Below are 20,579 nucleotides of genomic sequence, written 5' to 3' on the forward strand. Positions count from 1 at the left end.
AGTTGAATGTGTTTGTTTATTTTCCCTGTCATAGCTTCTTCCTAACCCAATTTTTGTACTGCTTTCTCCCCCTCCCCCCCCCTCCCTTTCCTACTTTCAACCTTGTTCTTTCATTATCCCTGATTAGTCGCACACATTTACATCAGATGCATTTCAAACGCTCACTGCTCATGGATCCATGGCTCCCTCGCAGTCAAACATACTTCCTGTTTCTCCCCAAGCTCCCATTAGTGTTTTCCCCACATCCATGTCAGTCAGTGACCCTGCTGTGCTTGCAGGGACCGTTATCCCCCACACTCAGCTACCTGCCTCTCCCATGCTGCAGACTGACATTGCTCCTCACTCTGCTCCCCAGCAAACACAGCCTGTCTTTAGTCCACAGCTGTCCATTATTCCACAACCGGCCTCCATCCATCAGCAGCAACCACAGCAGCCCACAACAGTTGAACAGCAACAAGTTAGTGCAACTCCGCTACCACCAGAAGAACATCTTCACACCCCTTCAGCTGCAGCTGTCCACCAACATCCCCACGAGCCTGAGCAGCAGAACTTTGCACAGCGGCCGGTCCAAAACGTCGAGGCATCTCCTCAACAGCAAGTGATGACCGCACAGACAAATATGGAGTCTCAAGCTTTGTCAGTGCCACAGCCAGGGGAGCAACCTCAGGCCTATAAAGGGCAACCAGCAGGAAATACCTGCGAGCAAACAGTCAGACAATCACAACAACTGCACCAACAGCTTCAGCAGCAGCAATCTCTTTTGCAACAGCAGCAGCAGCTACTTCAGCAGCAACACCTGTTGCTTCTTGAAAGACACCCATTGTATGCCCAGAAGCTTGATCAGCAGCAACAGATGACTCTGCTCCAACAACAGGAGCACCAGGCGCAGCTCCAACAACTGAATGCGCTGCAACACAAACCAGTCGTGGATCAGCAGCAAGCTCTTGTGCATCCAAAATATGAGCAGCAACAGCAAAGTCTTATGCATCAAGATCAATCTACACAAGCACAAGTGCAACAACTGCCACATATTCCCTCACAGCAACAGCAGAAGCATCAGTTATATCAGCCAACAGGGCAGCAGCAGGAAGACAGAACCCAAACTGAACAAGACACACAGGAACAAAGTGGACAGCAACAGCAAAACGCTATACTGCAGCATCAGTCCCAGCAAACACAACAGAAAAATGAACAAGTACAGCAGCAAAACTTATTCCATCAGATGGAGCACCAACAAGCATTGATGCAACAGCATTTGCTAAACCAGTTCATTTTAAAGCAGTCCCAGTTACAACAGGCAGCGCAGCTGCAGCAGCAGGAGTGGCAACAAGTACAGCTTGAGCAGAACTTAGAGCATCTGCAGCAGCAAGCTCTGTTGCAAAAGCAGCTTGAAGAGCAGCTTCAACAAGTCCCCTTAGATAAACAAAGTGCAGTTTTGCAGCAACAGGCTCAAATGAACTATCAACACCAAGAGCTACAGCAGCAGCAGCAACCAGCTGCCATCATTCAGCATCTACAGCAAGTTGAAAAGCAAGAACTCGTGCCTAAACCTCAAAGCAGCAGCGAGTTGCAGATGCAGCCACGACCTGCTACCTTGCAGCAAACGTGTAATCCACAAATTGCCACTCTTCAGTCTGCGCAGCAGTCAGATAAACAGGAAACTGTGGAGCAGCAAGCAGCACTCATCCAGCCGCAGAAAGCTTTTGTTGCTCAGCCGCAACACTCCACCTCCATGGAAACCCATCTTTTAATTGGTGTCCCTGCGAGCACTGAGGAAGTCCAGCACCAAACTCAAGTAATCTCTCAAGTGCAGGTCCCTGTGACTATCCAGACTACCCCGACTCCTGTCCAGACTGCTCCTGTTTTCCTAGGACAGCAAGAACACAGTCAGTTCCAGCCCCAAAATCAGAATCAGCTTGCAGCCCAGTTTTTAGTCCAATCGGTGTCCAAAGCCCCTCCAGCTACAGCTGTGGTCAGTGTGGCTACTCCAACAGCTGTGATCCAAGGACAAAAGCAAGTCTTGCAGACCCAGCACATTCCTTTGCAGGCTAGTTTTCCTGGACCTGTAGCTCCTACACAGGTAGCTGCTCAGCCATTAATCCAGACTCAACCTCATCACACAGCTATTCTGCAGCCCCAGCCTTCACATGGCCAAGTCCCAGACAAAGATATTCTGATGATGGGCCAACAAAACCATGCCGCTGCTCATCCTTCAAGCGCAGTTTCCTCTCTTCCAAGCCCAGCACAACATGACACTCGTGTTCAGCACAATGCTGCAGTACAAAGTCCCATCCAGCCCAAGCTCCAACAAGAAGCTCAAGGCCGACCACCTTGTCAGGGCCATCCTCACCCTGGCCTAGCGAGCCCACAGTATATCTCACAACCTCCCCACCAGGCCATCCCGTCTGTGCCGCATAATATGACTCATATTTCACAACATCAGTTGCGTCAGCAGCCAGTAGTGCAGTATCAGCAGATGATTCTGTCTCAGGCCTCGACTGAGAGTGCCGTGACAGCAGCAGAGAGTCTCACTCCATCAGCTGAACTTGGCCATCTTGTTGCTCCTCCTCCAGCGCAGACTGGACAAGGTGCAGCTCCGGGACAAACAGCACCATATCCAGTCGCTGCGGCCCAGCAGCACTTCCCTGGAAGCTCTGCGGACTCCTCTATCATTCAGCCATTTATGCCTCAGTCTGCTGAGTCACTGCAGCAGCAAAAGAAAAACCTTCCCCCGGGAAGTTCTACCACACAGCTCCAGCCCATCCAAGCTCCCACCCAGCAACCGCCTCCTCAGCAACAGGCTTTAGCAACACTTGACAAAAATCAGTCTCCTTCTCAGCCGCCCCCCGCTTCACATGTGGTGATACAGCCCCCTGCGCAGTCGGCACCCAGTAATGTTTCTGTGCCTCAGTCCCCCAATAAGACCCTCCCCTTGTATAGTCACTTAGCAGCAGGTGCCCCTCCATCTCCACAGCACCATGCCAAACACCTGCTGCCGGCTCACACACATACACAAACCTGCATTCATGCCCTGACTCACTGTCAAACACAGACACAGCTTCAAGCGCAAGCTAGCTCGCACACTCAGACAGACCGCAAGACACCAGTTTCTGAAGAATCTCTTTTGTCTAATGCTAAGTGTCCTGCACAACAACTGCCCCTCAGCCCTTCATGCCCCTCCGCGACATTACCGCCTGTACTTTCCCAGCAACCTGCCCCCGCTGCAGAGCTTCCTACGTCTTCGCCAGTAGCCCAGGTATCTTTACCAGGGCAGCCCAACTTTGTACCCACCTCTCCTCAACCTGTCTCTGCTCTACAATTGCTTGACTCTAATGCTCCCAAACTTCCCCAAGCCTCGCTGCAAGACTGTGACATTTCCCTGCCGGGCGGCGCTCAGGTACATGAAATATGAAGCTGAAACGATTTTCTGACGTGCTTAACCAATAATAATTAAGATTCCTTCTTACAAAATACCAAAAAATAATATTGTGACCTCTTTGATTCATACTAACATATTGTGATTCCAGAAAAAGTTGATATAACAGTTTAGGGGGCAGGCATGCTGTTAGAACTGCATTTTAAATATCCTAATAAACACACACAAATGAGCTTCTTTAATCGGATTATATTCTTATTGCAATACAACGACATCAGTATGAGCAAGTTGTACACTGGAATGCTGTTCTAGTATTTAGCTGCAGGATGTTTGACATAAATTCCAGCCTTGATATTATTCTTTTGATATATTTTAGCAAAAAGATAGGGATTTGTAGGGATTTTATTTAGTTTGGCATCCGGGCGAAGATGTTAGCTCTCTCCTGTGGTTCACCTGGATTTAGGCAAGATCTTCATGTCCAAAATTAGCTTTTAAAAAAAGAATTTGCTCCACGGCAGGCAAGCAGCTCAACATCAACATCAAAGCTCTTTCAGGTTTTATTGTTTATGGTGGTAGATTTTTTGTTTTGCTGTATTTATTCACTCGTAGTAGTACAAAGAAACGTATGCATTGTCACTAAAGAACAATTTGTTAGCATTGTTTCTCCATTAATTACTGTATAATAAAGACAGTTGGCTGTGAGAGATGTTGCTGTTAGTCCAGCATTTTTGTGCTTTTCTTTAAATTAGTAGCGTCCTCGTTGGCCTTTACTTTCAGGGTTTGACTTTGTGCAGCTTGAAGCGCTGGTAGTGTGAGAAACCTTTTAGCCCATGTTTATTAACCTACTATGCAGTCAGACATTCTTCTTGTCTGTATTTAAAGACTTAAAATTAAACATTATTGTATTTGTTTTTATTAAAGGGAACTGGTTGTATTTTATGCACAAGTATCCCAACAGGTTTATTCTAGAAATATTTGGTACTTTTACTCATTAGTTATTTGTTCCTTGTCTTAGGACCAAGAATAAACAACTTTTTGGAATGTAGAAATGGAAAAAAAAACATATTGTATAAAAATAGTTTTACTTGAATCTTTTTTTATAATCTAAAATTATGTGCTTATACTTGAACAGTTTGCATAATTTTGAAGAGAATTTAATTTAATGTCATATTACCCATAAATATAATATTGCTTTATTTGTAACTTTTATGGCAATTAATATTTGTGTGTTGTACATGTGTTTTCTCTATATGCACTTTGTGTCTATGAATACTCTGCAGGATGGACCATACCTGACAAGCACAGAATGTCAGTCTTCAACAGGGTATGTTTTCTTATAAATCACAATACAAAAAATATCTGCTTTAGATGTTTTTTTTATATTATAGTCAACTTTTGCTTTTGAATATCTCCCCTTATTTAATTACTCGTGTGGTTTAATTTCATTTTACATGTGAAAACTAAAACGTTCTTGAGTTATTTCAGATATTTACCATCCATGGCGTCTGCCATCCACAGGTCTGTTTCAGCCAATGGAGAAGACATCCTGCATCATTTAGCAAATGGAAAATCTGACAAGTCAAAGTCTCAGAAAAAAACCTCCTCTCAGAAGCTTGAGAAAGCTTCTCACCAGTTTCAGCTGAGCATGCTCCAGGTGAAAAGACCAAAAACATGTTTATGAAATCAGTTACCATCCTATTTTGGAATCTCCATTTTTATCAAAAGATAAAGGAGTGCCCTGAAAAAGTGACTTCCCACTTCTAAATGTCTTCTTTTTTTGTTGTGACACTTAAGTGTTTCTGTTAATCAAATTGTAACATTAGACAAAGATAGTAAAAATACACAAAGCAGTTTTCAAATAATTATTTTATTATCAGAAGTATGATAACCATACCAATGCAGCCTTATTCAGAAATGAATTAATTGAGATATACCAAATTTTTGTTTCAATATCCCCAACCACACCCACACTTTATTACTGTCTGACCTGAAAACCGGTAATCAATAAATCATTTAAATAGAACCTTTCTGACAATGTGAGGTTTTCCTAAAGAACTTAAATTGCAACATGCCACGATTAAAAGAAATTGAAGAACTGTTAAGAATAAAGTCACTGACATCCATTAATCTAGAAACGGTTACAACACCTTTTCTGAGGCTTTGTGACCTTAAGAGTCATTATTCACAAGTGGAGAAAACATGGAACAGTGGTGAATCTTCCCAGGAGTGGCTGGCCAACCAAAATACTCCAAAACTCATCCAGTAGGTCACAAAGGAACCCAGAACAACATCTAAAGCAATGCAGCCCTCGTTGGCTTCAGTTAAAGTTAGTGTTCTTTATAAACAGTAAGAAGATAGATTGGGCAAAAATTGCATCTATGTGAGAGTTCAGAGGTAAAAACCACTGCTGACAAAAACAGAACAAAAGCCCCTTTTGTTTGCTAAGGAACATCTTGATTCCCAAGACTTCTGGGAAAATTTCATGTGGCCTGATGAGATAACATTTAAACATTTTTGGTAGATGTGCATCCCATTTCATGTGGTGTAACATTAACACAGCTTTTCAGAGAAGAAACATACAAACAGTCTAACATGGTGGTGGTAGTATGATGGTCTGGGGCTGCTTTTTCTGTTTCAGCAACTGGGTGAATTGCCATTAGTGATCAAACCATGACTTTTGAATGAAAAAAATTAAATAATCTTTTCCAAATTTATTTTTGTATTTAGGTGTGACAAAAAATGTAAAATATGATTTTCATAGCACTATGTAAAGTTTTTGTATTCCCAGTATATTATGATTTGTCTCTTATAACATTCACAGGTGTCCGGGAAGGGAGACAACTTGGTTGAATGTCAGCTAGAGACCCATAGCAATAAGATGGTGACATTCAAATTTGATATTGAAGGAGATGCTCCTGAGGATATTGCAGATTACATGGTAAAAACTCTGAGTACTTTGGTAATGTTAAAAACTCATAGTTAAACACCTATACACAGATTTTGTAACTGCTGTCTGGTTGTCCATTTAGGTAGAGGAGGACTTTGTCCTGGATTCGGAGAAAGAGAAATTTGTGGAGGAACTAAGATCAATTGTGAAAAAAGCCCAAGAAATCCTTCAGACACATACACAGGTACGTTGATGTAGAACCGACACCTTGGCCACTGCTGTTTACCAGTCTTGAATGAGTAATAAAAATGTTTCTATGTTTTGTTTCCTCTGCCAGACTGGATCAACTGACCAGTTACAAGTGAGCACTCCCTCTAGCTCTGGTAAGTTTGTTGATATATATTCCCTTTATGTTCTAAGTGACAGATAGAAAGAAGAAAAAACGGAGTTCTTATAACTAGAAAATATATTTTTTTGGTTTAGTTGTGGACTCGGTCCCTCAGTCATCTCCAGTGGGACGCTGGCGCTTCTTTATCAACCAGACCATTCGTCATAGAGACTCCATGTCTAGCCAGGGCGCTGTCACACCACCGCCAACTGCTGAGGCAAAAATTCCCCAGTCTCCTCAGAAAGATGAAGGTGAGAACGAATTAGGTAAGTGTTATTGTGGTTTATTAACGTGGCTGAGAGAGGAACAGAAACTAAACGTGTGTTTTCCTCTGGCTGCAGAAAAATATCTATCCCAAACTCCTGACTCCTTTGCTGAAAAGGTTTCCTCCCCCCACAACACCCTTTCTTCTGCTTCATCAGCCTCAGCTGTCTCAGCCCCTGACTCTATGACCCACTCCACTACTACAGCTGAGACCATAGCCTCTGAAACCGTCTCCGCCTCTGCCCCGCCCATTTCTGCTTCAGCTGACCAGATTCCCAATTCTCTTTTAACTACAGCAATACCAACTGTTGCTAACATCCCAATTCTGCCAGCTTCTCCTTCTGTTGTGTCTGCCTCAACCACCGCCATGGTTTCCAGTAACCTAACTCCTGCAGTGACCAGCGTTTGCTCCACTGTAGGTCGGAGCATAGAAGATACACTGGGCACTGCATCAAGGCCACCGGCAGTCGAAAAGTCTCCAGCCTCTTTCCATTCCGCTCCTCCGGTTGCGGCAAGTCAACTTCTCGTTGAGGAGCAGCAGGTGTTCTCCCAAATGTCCGCTCCGGTCCCACTGCTGTCTCAGCTACCAGCAACAACACATCCAGAGCTGTTGCCGATGCAGTTTGAACAACAGACACAGCAGCTGACACCAAAACAACAGCTTTCGCAGTACCAAGGCAACCAAGATCAAAGTTTGCAGCAGAGAGAACAACCGCTGCAGCAGGAACCGCAACTGCTGCAGAGACAAATGGCTGTTCAACCACAGGCTCCTGAGGGCTCTGTGTTGCCTCCATCAGGCCAAACAGAGTTGCCTCAACCAGCTGTGCAGGCACTTCAGATTCTGCAACCATTGCCCCTACAGCAACCCCAGCCACCACAACAGCAACCGTTGCAGTATGCCCCGCAGTTGCTTCAGGAGTCTCTGTTTCACCAGCTACCACAGCAGGTTTTGGCACCTCAGGCTCCTGTAGTCCCACAACAGCAGGAGCCACAGCATCAACAGGTGACCATGCAACAGATGATACAGCAGCAGCAAATAATGCAACCTCCACTGCAGCAACAGCAGCATCAGCTGTTTGTGGGCGTTCCAGCTCAAGGCCAAATGATGCCCGTATCCATAAGTCAACAATTTCTCCAGCAGCAGGCGCAGCTAAATGTTACCCCTGTACCCCAACATCAGATTACACAACCAAGCCACGTGGCTGCTGGGCCTGTTCAGCCGCAGACACTGCTTCAGCACTCCGAGCAGCAATATGAGGGGCTTAAAACCGCGGAGGCATCTCAGAAGCAGCCGCAGCTCGCGAGTCAGAAGCAGTCTTCTTTGCAAGTGTCAGAATCAGAGGTGTCTATAGGAGAGAAGAGTGTCACAGAGGACACAGGAAGCTTTTCTGCCCCCTTTCACCCTTCGTCTGACTCCTCCTTGCCGCCTCTTCATCTTGCCTCAGCTGAAGCCCACCTGCCCAGCCTTTCCATCGCGATGACGCCATCGCCTGGTCAGCCGTCCTCCGTTGCTGAGTCGGACAGCGAAGGTCCACCAAAAATTGAATTTGTCGATAACCGTATTAAGACTTTGGACGAAAAGCTGAGAAACCTGCTGTATCAGGAGTACAGCGGCGGGGCGTCGCCAGCCGGTGTTGCCTCTGTTCCAGCATCAGCTGCCCCCATGTCAGGCGGAGGCGACGAATCATCTGAGCCTCAGGGACACCAGCGCTTGTCCTTTTACCCACCTGCCACTTCCTCAGACACCTCCTCCCACACCCCATCCTCAACTACCTCCTCTACCACCACCCGTTCCTCCTCTACCTCTCCTGACCCAGAAATGGGTGGAAGATATGAAGCTTCTTTGGAAGCGGGAGACCCTGTTCTGTCTGGCCCAGTAGAGGAGCAACCTGTCCCCTCTCTCCCCTCAGCTTCTGCCTCATCCACCAAGCCCACCTGTCTCCTTCCTGCCATTCAGGATGGAGCTGCTGGATCCCAGCACTCATTAGTATCAGGAGAACCAACCGTACCTGTAAGTAAACCCAAAAAATAACTATTAAATGAGTTGATCATAATTTATTGTGTAAATGTGACTCCCCTTTAAGTGTCTGTGATTACTTGTAATATTTACATGTTTAAGTATCTCTCCACTCTTTATGTCACCCATTCATGCTGCCAGTCTTAATTGTCCTAACTGTTCTAGGCTGCACAGCCACACTCTGACACCAGTGTCGTCGGAGATCCATCATGGCCTCTCAATCAGCAACCGATCTCCCTCCAGCACGGACAGCAGCAGCACAATGCAGGAGGTGGATATTTTGGCCTAAACCTGACATGTCCTAGTATCAGAAATCCGGTTAGCAAGAAATCCTGGACTCGAAAATTCAAAAACTGGGCATGCAAACTGCGCCACTCCGCCAGCTTGTTCAAGAAGCCCAGAGTCCCACAAGGTAGCGTCCTTTTAGGGAGCGAAAGAGCACAAAAAAAGAGAGAATGGGTTGTTAGAGCTAACATGTAATACTAATTTTAATTTAGCATAAACATTTGTTTTAACCCCTGAGGATTAATTAAAATTTATGGTAACATATGTTTGTGTAAAAGTAAATTTGTCTTTCCCCTTTTTTGTATATAGTCCCCATCTAATGTCAGTGTTGACATCACTGCATACATTATAGTTTGCATTTTTTTTTTTTATGTTCAAATAATTTTCACTACATTTTATTTTTCTTCAAAATCTTTCTTTTTGCATGGAGCACTCTGAGGCCAGAACAGTGGAGTGTAGAGAAGGGTGGCACAGTTTTTAGGAGGAGGTTGGCATCGGAAGCCTAATACGCTCCAAGTGCAGATGAGCTGTGGAGCAAAGCCCAGCTGTGACTTGCGCCCAGGACTTGTCTTTTCACATGACATCCTGCTTCATTGCCCCAAGTCCCCAGGCACTCCCAGCAGCATCCACCTCACCTTCTGACTCAGTCTAGACAGCGCATCATGTCCTTACACAGATAAGATGCTAAGCAGCTAAACTTACAGCACCTCGGAAAAGTATTCATACCTCCTCTCCATTTTGTGTCATTACAACAACAAACTTTAATGTATTTGATTGGGATTTAATGTGAAAGGCCAATGTAAAGTAGTGAGTTACTGAAATGGAAGAGGATATACTGAGGTTTTAGGGGGTTTTTTACAAAGCAAAATCTGGAATGTGTGGTGTGCAATGATATGGTGGAAAAATAACCGTGTGCATCACTCTGAAAACACAACTTCCACAGTAACGCACAGTGAGGCAGGATCGTGATGTGGGAATGCTTTTTTTCTGCAGGGTCATTGTAGTAGGGCAGTGCTAAGTACAAGCCAATCCTGGAACAAACCCTATTAGAGGCTGCTGGAAAACAACTATAAACATACAGCCAGAGGTAGAATAGAATGGTTTTGGTCAAAGCATATTCACATGTGATGTCCCGATCTAGATGCTATTGAAATCCTGTACTAACACCTGAAAAATTATGTTCACAGAAGCTCTCCATCTAACAATGGTTGAGCTATTAGCTAACAGTGTCTGTCTCCTTCAAAAGCAGTAGAGATACACCAGAAGACTTCCAGATCTAAAGCCATACAAAATATCCACTTAAAAAAAAGAAGGCACACAATATTTTTCAGTTTCTGTAAAGACTTTAGAAAACCATATATCCTTTTCCTTTCACCACTTAAATACAAACTACTTTACATTAGTTTATAAAAAAAACGTTAATAAAAAGTTTGAATACTTTTACAAGTCACTTAATGTGTGTTTTTATTTCAGAACCCATGTGCACTTTCTTTATGGGCTTGTAGCATTGATTAGTGAGACTACAGTTTAGGTTTGTGGAATATGCAACTATTACAGTATTTTGTGCGTTAAACCCTGGATCTAAAGAAGGTTGGGATGTAAAATGTAATTAAAACAGAATTTGGTGGTTTTGAGAGTATGTACTTTTGACAGAATTTGATTAGATCTATGGTTGGACATTACAAGCAGAAAAAGAATAAAAAAGAAGAGGGGAAAACACATTGTGTTGAACCAATTACATTAAGTTGCAACAGAAAAGGATGCAGATTTTGGAACTTGGCTCAACTTCAGTGTCTTGCACTTAGTTAAAGGAGAAAAAAGTAAGATATTGACTGTAAAATCAACCTAAATCCTTTTCTTGTGTCACCTGGGATGGAAGTATCGTTCCCTATGAACAATTTGTCCTCTCCATCAACAATGTCTTAGTCACGTTTGGTTCCTTTCAAACCTAGAGTGTAGCTCGGGTTTCCTTCCTGATTCCAAGGCCAATCATATGAGAGTTTCCAGGGTTCACAAAACAAAGCACAGCATTTGGTATTTTATTTTGGCGAAAGAGCAGCAGCCTGCTAACATAAAAGCCAGTAAGAGAAGCGGACCAGAAATAGAACACAATTTAACATTATACACTTATTCTGTGGAGTTTCACAGCAACAACGGACCGATCCGTAACACTAGGTGTCCGTGTTACTCATTGCCCCTTTAATTCGTGTAACCCAAAGTCAGCTTTAAATTCATGCTGGAGATGGTTTAAAACTAATCATGGTTACGACCCTCTTTCAGAACTTCAATATAAAACAAGCAATGCTAGAAAAACTAAATGAGCTCCAGAACGATTCTGAAATCCATTTTTTAGGGTGAAGTACAGTTTTTTTTCATGATACACTTTGTTTTCAGCACAGAGCAGAAAAACCTTTCAGCAGCTAGTCACCAGGTGTCTGTAAATGCATACTTGTTTTTGAAAAGATGATACCTACAGGTTTTGGAACATTATAATTTTCTATTCTGATTATGGCTTTTCAATTTAAAAAATGACAATACTTATCCAAACCGTAAATAGACTTACTCCATCAGCTTAGCTCCGTCGTAAAGGAAACATGATGCTAAACCGACCTACCAGCATCCAGACCTCTCTTATGCTAAATTAATGTAATTCTAAGACAAAGAAACCAGAAAACCAGTGGAAATTTAAATACTGATATTTTTAGTGTCAGCTTTTTACTCATGTCTTTCTCTCCTTTTCAAAATAAAACATAAAACACAGGGTTTAATGGTTTTCAGAGTTGTTCGTTTTGTTTTAATTTACATTTTACACAGTATCCTATATTTTTTTTAGAAACAGTGTTACAGATTGTGTACTTTATCTGGGGTCTGACAGTTATTGTTCCTGTAGCCTTTTTAATGTTTCTAAGCTGCAGCATGTTGTTAACAAACTCCATCCATCTTGCATGTTTATGTGTTGCTTGTTTAGTAGTAGCTTAAAACCTCTGCTACAAGAGCACATGCATGAGCACCTTTGTTATGTTCCACACCAGTGACTAATAACGGACCATTATCTGTAAGTAACACTTGTGACAAACTTAAGAAGCGCTTTGTTTTATGATATTTTAATTACTGTAACTTTTTGCTGGTTGGTGTATTTAACCATTTTAATATTCAGCTTAATTATGTGATGATTACCTATGTTTACATATTTGCTGTAATGCCATACACATCTAAAAAGTATCAAAAATCTTGATACTTGTTAAACTTTTTTACATTTAATCACATTACAACAATTATCTTCTTTGTATTTTATTGGAATAAACCAAGCCATTGTTAAAAAATGGTTATAAGAAGTCACATTTGGCATTTTTTTTCTCTAAACGTGCAAAGCTTGTAGACATTTTTTAATTTTTATTTGTAAAACATTTTGAAAAGCTTGTGACTTTTTCCCTTAGTTTCACAGTTATCCATTAATTTGCATTGGTTTATCACATAAAATGCCAATAAAATATATTGGAAGTTTTTAGTTGTAATGCGAACAAGTTCATGGTATCAGAATACTTTTACAGGACACCGCAAATCTGGGCCCTGTTCAAAATGTTTGTGCATGATTGTAAGAGAAGAACATATATGAATCTGAAGGTTTGTTCTTCACATTCAGATTTTTCCAACGCTTTGGCAACAGTTTTGTCTTAAATTTAAGATTTTTTCATTTTTCCACTCATCTTAGCCAGCCCAGGTTTTTTTTTAATTTAAATCCATTTACATCCACAGAGGCTTAGTTTTGTTGCTCAGGCTGATTTTCATAACTTATTAAATAAGATCCACAACACATACAGATACCACAAGATGAAAATCTGCAATGTTTGCAAGTTGCTAACTCAAACCTTTTTGTTCATGTTTCTAATCTGCGTTTGTGTGTCTCATTGTGATTTTTATTTTTCTGCGTTTATTTGGCCTGTTCATCACTTTTTATTTATGTGTTTCTGCGTCTTTGTCTGTGTTTCTTTGCCTCTCCTTTTTTGTTTTTCACCCCTGTCTCTTTATCAGAGGAACATTCGTGCAGTCAGGCCCTTGAAGGTGATAAGAAGGAGACACCATTAAGTTCACCTCAGTTGTGCAAAGAACGATTTCAGGTAGGAGTCGTGCATCCTGACCTTAGCTTCTACTCTTTTTAGTCTGAAAGCTATGCAGGCACCAAATAACTCACAACGTTTTGTTATTAGGTGAATCCAGTTCCACAGACCTCTCCTCAAAAGGATCTGCCGTCGGGTCATGGTAGCACTCATAGGAAAGTGGGACGTTTCTCTGTAATACAGACCGTGACAAAGAAAGAGGACAGACAGACCGACAGCTCGCAGGTGTCCCCTAATGTGGGACGAGATAGGAGGAAAACCCAGACAAAGGAATGGGATAAAGAAGATGGGAAGATGACCCCATCAAAGAGCCACCCGTCTCGGGGTTTTGGCCACAGCCACTCCCCACTTGGCAGCAGTGATGATGACGATGATGCGAGTGAGCTGGAGGATGAAGGGCTAAGAAGAGAACTACAGAGGCTCAGAGAAAAGTAAGTCAGAAGCAGAGACTCTTGTTAGTTGTTTAACAGAATGGTCTTACTCTGCATTAAATGCATTAGCATATTTTTGTCTTAGTATTTTTGAACATCCTTGTCTCTGTAGGCACATCAAAGAGGTTGTTTCGCTTCAAGCCCAGCAGAACAGAGAACTTCAAGAGCTCTACAGACAGCTTCGTTCTATCAAAGACCAAAGACAAAGTTTACCTGCCTCTCTGTGTCGAACTCCTCCGCTTCCGGCTGCGCCGCCTGTCCTTTCCCCACGCAGGCCCAGGCTGGCCAAAGCTAAGTTTCGGTCCCGGCCTCACTCTCACATGGACAACAATGGAGTTCCGCACTCTGGTTAGACAATTGTGAGCCACATTTGCCCAATGTTTGCAAAGTGTACTGTTGTTCTCAGTGTATCTAAAGGCTTGGTTGTCTGTTCCAGGGGTTCAGCAGTCAAGTAGGTTTTCAGGGGGTGAACAGGGTAGGCTCCACCCTGCAGTGCCTGATAGAAAAGGTAGGTTCAAATTTTTGTGATTCATTAAGATTTTCCAGAAAACAGATTCTGATATTTTTCATTAACAATGGAAAAAGGAAATGAACTTTGTAAAGAAAGTTGTATTTATTGACCTGCCTTAATGTTTAAAAGATATATCCTCCCATCACACTTCACCTCTTTATCTGTTCATCTGTTTATTTATCCATCCATTCATAATTCATTCATCCATTCATGAGTTTGTCCTTTCATTTATCAATCCATCAATTCATACATCTGTTCATCCATCCATGTGTCTTTTAATATATTAATCCATCCATGAAATAAAAAAATTAAAAAAAACATAAAATGTAAAGCAACCCTTTACATAAATTATGTCTGTAAATTGAATCATTAATCGTTTCATCCCTCCACAGATCACAGCCCATCGAGGAAAAGCACATTCACAGATGAACTGCACAAGCTTGTTGACAATTTGACTAAGGAGACATTGGGTCCTGCTCCGGTCAAGCCTTCACTGAATCAAATCAAGCAGATTCAGCAGGTGCAGGGAGGCTGGAGTCAGTCCGCAGAGGTATGACTGAACACAATAAGAGACATAAAACAGAGCAAAGCATGTTTGGAAATATTTAAAATAAGATTTTGTTTTAGAAAATGTAGTTATTCTTGAAATGTTTTGCAGTAGCTTGCAGAAGTATTTAAACTGTCTGGACTTTTCAAACCACGTATTTCTGCACATTTTATTTGGATGAATCAATGCAATGTAATGCATAATTGTGATGTGGATGGAAACTGAAACATGGTTTTGAGAATTATTTACAAACAAACCTCTAAAAAAATTGCCAGGCGTATGTGCTGAAGCTTCTTTTGTGAATAGTTTTTAACCCACCTTTTCAAATTACAGCTGCGGCTCTTTTAGGGGATGTCCCCTATGGCATCATTCTGACAACAAAAGGGTCTTTATCTCATTTGACCACAGCACTTTTCTTCCACATGCTTGCTTACACATCAATATGGCTTGTAGCAAACTTTTAACAGGACTTAATATGGCTTTCTTAAGTACACTATTCCAGAAACGGTATATCTTTGGAGTGTACAACCATTGCGTATCCTGCTGACAGATTCTTTCTTCTGAGCTATGAATCTTTTTAGCCCGAGCAGAGTTACCATGGCCGACTTGTCTGGCTCTATGATTAATGCTCTCCTTGACCGGTCTGTCAGTTCAGGTGGATGGCCATGTCTTAGTAGGGCCGCCGTCGTCCCATACATCATTTCTGGATAAACAATTCAACAGTGCTCTATGAGGTGGAAAAAGCTGAGATACTGTTGAACAACCTTGTCCTGCCTGAAACTTCTCCACAAATTCAGTAAGTGGAGTCGTAGATGGTTGGTTTGATTCCAGCTTCCTCCTGTCACATGTTGATGTGCCCCTGGGCAAGGCGCCTAACCCCAAGTTGCCAATCTATCTGAGCATCAGCTGTCAACTGTATGAATGCGCGCATTAGTGAGCGCTATTGGGAGAATGTGGCTCTAGTGTAAAGCGTTTTGAGTGGTCAGTACAGCTGGAAAAGCGTTGCATAAATGCAGTCATTCTCCCAGTCAAAGAACGGCTGTATTTAAACTGAGGCTAAATTACACATATAGCCAAACTATTCACTAGTTGGGTCACTTCTGAAGACAGTTGGTGGCACTGATGTTTATTTAGACTAAAAGGCCATGGATCCAGATTCAGCACTTTTTTTTTTTCAAATGTAGATTTCTACAGTCTTAACGTTGAAGCCGTTTTCCCTCCACTTCACAGTTATGCACTACCTGTTACAAAAAGCCACAATAAATGTCATTGATGTTTCTGCTTGCAATGTGACAAAATGTGTCATATTTAAATGGATATAAATGCTTTTTGTTAACCTGAAACAAACAGAAAAAAGCGCTCTCAGTATTCATTGATCTAATTATTACAGGTGGTTCAACCAGGTTGGTTTCCAGCAGCCCAACTGAACCCCCAGGCACCCTTAGCTCCCTGTCTTTACCCAGGTGGAGGAACCCTGACCACCCTGCCGTCGCAAGTTCCTCCATCCCCACAATCACACATGGCTCAAGTACCGCAGATGCACCAGAGTTTACATCTCCATCAGCCTCCCCCCCTTCAGCAGATGACCTATCAGCAATCCCCTTTGTGCCAGCAAATGCCACAGCCTCGGATGCAAGCCTCCATACAGCCACAGACGCAACCCGCCATCTTGATGCCCCAACCGACACCTCAAAGCCAACCTCTGCTGCCTTCCCAAGTCCCCACGTTACCGGTGTCCACAGCCACATCTCTGCTGCATGGCGATGGACCCGCAGAACCCGCTGACAGCACCGCAGTTAGCGGCGGTGTGTTTTGCTCCTGTGCTACCTGTTCCTCGTGTTGCTCAACTGCTGCTTTACCTTCCAGTGCCAAAATTCACCCAGCAACCCCCACCTCTACTCTTCCTTTGGGACAAAAGTGAAACCAAGAGAATTGAGAGATACATTCGAAGTACCTTGACGTGGTGATACCCAGTGAGTCGGAACGCAAAACAGATTCACTTGGCGTGATAATTAAGTGTTATATGTGTGGGGAACCCGTGAGTGAAGTGAATACATGTAGTCCAGCATGGCGCTGGATAAGAAAGAAAGAAAGAAAATGTGAAAGGAAAAATAACAGGTTAATATAAAACTTAGCCGCTGGATTTATGAATGATTGGATATTGATGTATAACGTCTTTAACGTATGGGTGTTTTTCTATGCGTGTGGCTCCAGTGTTTGTTAAATATTTGAAAACATATCACTTGATGTCCTTGGATACAGAAAAAAAAAAAATCTCTTCTTCTTATTTGCAAACCAACTCTGCTGGACCCGGAACCTCTCAAAGCAGAGGCGACAAGGACAAATCATTTTACTCCGGCAGTATTTTTGGCTCAGTTAGCGAGCGCTGACAGTGAAAGAACTATCACGTTTAAAAGTGCAATTAGTAACGGTCATCTAAGTTGATCAGCATGTGTTGTATCAATCAATTTGTCTGAAAAGCATAAAACATTTTTTGTAGAGCTACAGTGGTTATTGCCAGATCCATAGATACGTTGTTATATGATTTTTTTTTTTTTTTTTTTTTTTACTTGGTTTGCAGCACAATACATGATGAAGAGAAATTATACAGCCAATTACACAATTAAGCTTGGTCAACCTGCGCGGCCATTCTCATCTCCCATGATGCAATCTAACACGTATGTAATGTTGTGGTTTGGTACGGCATGTCCTTTGAATCATTTTGTCTGTGTAATAGTAACAGTCCAGAATTGTGTTATAGGTTGATTCATTGAAACAGTGTTCAGTGAACCCCTGAAAACTTTCCACTCCATACTGCATGACCTCTCAACTAATTGGGATTACATTTGAGGAGAAACTGCCTCCACCTGCAGTACACTCATGATCTCTGAGTAGTTTGGAGACTGAGAAGCTTAACATGGTGTCAAGGAGATATTCTGAGCTCTCCGTATAAAGTTTTACTGAGGTTATGCTGAAAAAGTAGATGGAAAAAAAAGAAAAGGTCAAATTTATTAAAAACTGCGTAAACCGTACTGAGAATAAGTCGTTTCAGCGTTGCCTTTGATAAAAGCTATATTGTGGGTGCGTGAGTGTTTATGCCTGTTTGAGGAAAGTAATTGGTGAGAGGCTTAGTCCTCCCCTTTTTCTTTCCTTGAAAGCAGCCTCTCCGATGTCACTCTACTCACTCACTGTGTGGAAATGTTTACTCTGCCTGTGTTCTAGGCTTGCCTCCTCGAGTAGCAAAAAGTAATAAAAACATTAGGTCTTAATGGTTGTAAGTTTGATGTTGAATATGGTTGTGAAAACCTGAGTTCCATTGAGTTGTTACGGCGCCTTGTAAAAGTGTTTATACCCTTTGAACCTTTTCCCCACCACAGCCACAAACATCGCCGTATTTTACGTGTTTTTTTTGGGCGGATAGACCAACGCAAACAAGTGCATAGTTGTAAAGAGGAGGGAAGGTTCTTTTTGAAATGTTTTTTCACAAAAAAATCTAAAAAAGTGGGGCAGTCATAGAAATTCATTGGCCTGAATCAATATTTCATAGAACCAGTGGCGGTTCTAGACCAAATTTTCCAGGTGGGGCCAGTGTTTTTTCACAGGGGCACAGAACAAACAAACAAAAAAGAAACAATAAAATGGCAATATTTAACAGTGTAATAATATTAAGTGAGCCACTTGTGGCTCTGGAACTGCAGGTTTCAGACCCCTGATCTAGCAGTTGAAAACCCCAGCTCAATATGGCTAAAGCTAAACATGAAACATCTTAAATCCTTCTTGGAGTAAAACTGTATAGGTAAAAAATAAAATTGGTCAAAGTGACCAATCAGTTATGGTTTCTTTGCCATTGCAAATAATTAGAAGAAGCGTATTTAATGTTATGTCTTTAGTACAGGGGCCACAACAGGGGCCAGGACCATTTCTACTGGGGCATGGGCCCCAGTACTGTAACCAGCTTCCAAGCAAGGTTACAGTAATGGAGGCTTATTACAAATTTGTGGCACGCTTTTCAGATTTTTATGAAAAAGAACATACTAAAAAATAATTTTTGCACTCCTTTGTGTTGGTCTATAACAAAAAACGTAAAAAAAAAAAAAAAAATTGTGGTTGTAATGTGAGAAAATGGGATAGGAATACTTTATGAAGGCACCAGGCACCATATTTTGTTTGCCATTCCGCATTTAAGCAGTGAACCATTTCGTTTTTGTCCTTAATCTCTGAGCCAATCAGAAATGCAAATGTGGGCAATTGACAAATGAAACCCATAGAACCCAAAAAAATTGTTTAACCCACTTCAAATATACAAGCGGCTACATGCAGATTATTATATAAACAGCTGATACATTACCAAACCGTTTGTTGATTTAATATCACACTTATCCATAAGCATGTCTGAGTATTAATGGTTAGGTGTTAATATAATTAGCTCACACTGTAGCCAAACCATATTTCTGTTTTACTGGTTATAGAGAGGTTGTAAGGTTTGGAAAACATGAGATTGCACAAGGTACTGAAATTTGTCAGATAGAGAAATCAAACACAAATGGTTACGTAGGAATAGTTGATACTAAAGGGTGTGGTTGAGAAGCTGCATACTATAGAGTATAAATTCAAAGGTTTCTTGTATTTTTAGCTTTTTGAGACTTCCTAAATTTTTACAAAGATGTAGTGCATTATTAGTGAAGGTGAGACACTGTGCTGTGATGTCTAAGACTAACGTGTCTAACAAGATTATTTTGGTCATGATGATGAAGCCTACTTTGTCTTTTTTGAGTGTAACCAAATTGTTATCCGAAAGATAAAGATTATTTTTGTATTTTGAAAGGGGAATGTACAAACTGTAAAAAAAAAAAACTAAATAAATAAATGTATGCTCATCATTATAAAGCCAAAGTTATTAAAAATGAGAAAACCCTACTTTTCACCTCGGTGTCATGGGGCCTCCCTATCCTGATATATAGCCCCTTGTAAGATATCACAACGGGGATTTCCTGATATTTGTAGAAAAAAATTGGCCATTTCTGACATTTTACTTCACTACTGATCAATAATGCTGACTAAACTAATCGACGCAAGCTTTCCTGATGTCCTCCATGTCTGTTATAATACACTAAGTGATGCAACAACCTTTGGAATCCCAAAATGTCATGACCAAGAACGACTGGTAAAAGTATATTGGTGAGAAAAGAAAAGTCAGAAGAAATACCAATATGTTGCTGATAATTCAGCCTCTGTAAATTGTAACTAATTCAGTTGTTGATTTTATTTATGTTTTATAACTAATCAAAATAAATATTACAAAACCTCTTTTTGTTTCCCTATGTCTTTACTTCAAATGTGAGGTAAATATGGATTCACAATGCATCATTCTTGCCATAAAGGCCACACACACACACACCTTTTTAAGCCCAATGTAAATTTAAACTTAAGCACAATGATGCAGGTTGCAAGATTGTTTTTGTTTCAGCTCTTTCTTTTGTCAAAACTGAAGAAAATTCTGACTGTAAAAAATATAAAGGCCTCAAAGCTTTGCTAGGAAATTTTACTGGATGAACAGCATCAAACAGACCAAGGAAGACAGCAAACAGGTCAGTATTCTTTATATAACCCAGAAAGAAATGAATGCTTACAGCTGTGCATTTCTGGTTCCTTGTTCTCACTAAAACCAGGAAGATAGAGCACATTACCCCAGTTCTAAAGTCATTACACTGGCTCCCTGTAGCACAGAGAATAGACTTTAAAATACTTCTGTAAG

At 41.6% G+C, this 20,579-nt stretch overlaps 1 protein-coding gene across 1 annotated transcript in view; it reads left to right on the forward strand.

Annotated features, from left to right (window-relative positions):
• si:dkey-151g10.3 (serine/threonine-protein kinase WNK3) overlaps window positions 1-18,093 on the forward strand; it is a 56,405-nt gene extending 38,312 nt beyond the window's left edge. Inside the window, exons 11-25 of the mRNA XM_021318484.2 lie at window positions 128-3,397; window positions 4,657-4,700; window positions 4,895-5,030; window positions 6,198-6,314; window positions 6,406-6,507; window positions 6,601-6,646; window positions 6,747-6,902; window positions 6,993-8,926; window positions 9,098-9,344; window positions 13,250-13,335; window positions 13,426-13,766; window positions 13,879-14,114; window positions 14,203-14,274; window positions 14,670-14,827; window positions 16,215-18,093. Of these exons, the coding sequence (XP_021174159.2) occupies window positions 128-3,397; window positions 4,657-4,700; window positions 4,895-5,030; window positions 6,198-6,314; window positions 6,406-6,507; window positions 6,601-6,646; window positions 6,747-6,902; window positions 6,993-8,926; window positions 9,098-9,344; window positions 13,250-13,335; window positions 13,426-13,766; window positions 13,879-14,114; window positions 14,203-14,274; window positions 14,670-14,827; window positions 16,215-16,745 (7,476 nt within the window). The 3' untranslated portion in view covers window positions 16,746-18,093. The remainder of the gene's footprint in view (window positions 1-127; window positions 3,398-4,656; window positions 4,701-4,894; window positions 5,031-6,197; window positions 6,315-6,405; window positions 6,508-6,600; window positions 6,647-6,746; window positions 6,903-6,992; window positions 8,927-9,097; window positions 9,345-13,249; window positions 13,336-13,425; window positions 13,767-13,878; window positions 14,115-14,202; window positions 14,275-14,669; window positions 14,828-16,214) is intronic.
• The last annotated feature ends 2,486 nt before the right edge of the window (window positions 18,094-20,579 follow it).

The sequence above is a fragment of the Fundulus heteroclitus genome, chromosome 1, assembly GCF_011125445.2.
Source record: "Fundulus heteroclitus isolate FHET01 chromosome 1, MU-UCD_Fhet_4.1, whole genome shotgun sequence".
Classification (NCBI taxonomy): domain Eukaryota; kingdom Metazoa; phylum Chordata; class Actinopteri; order Cyprinodontiformes; family Fundulidae; genus Fundulus; species Fundulus heteroclitus.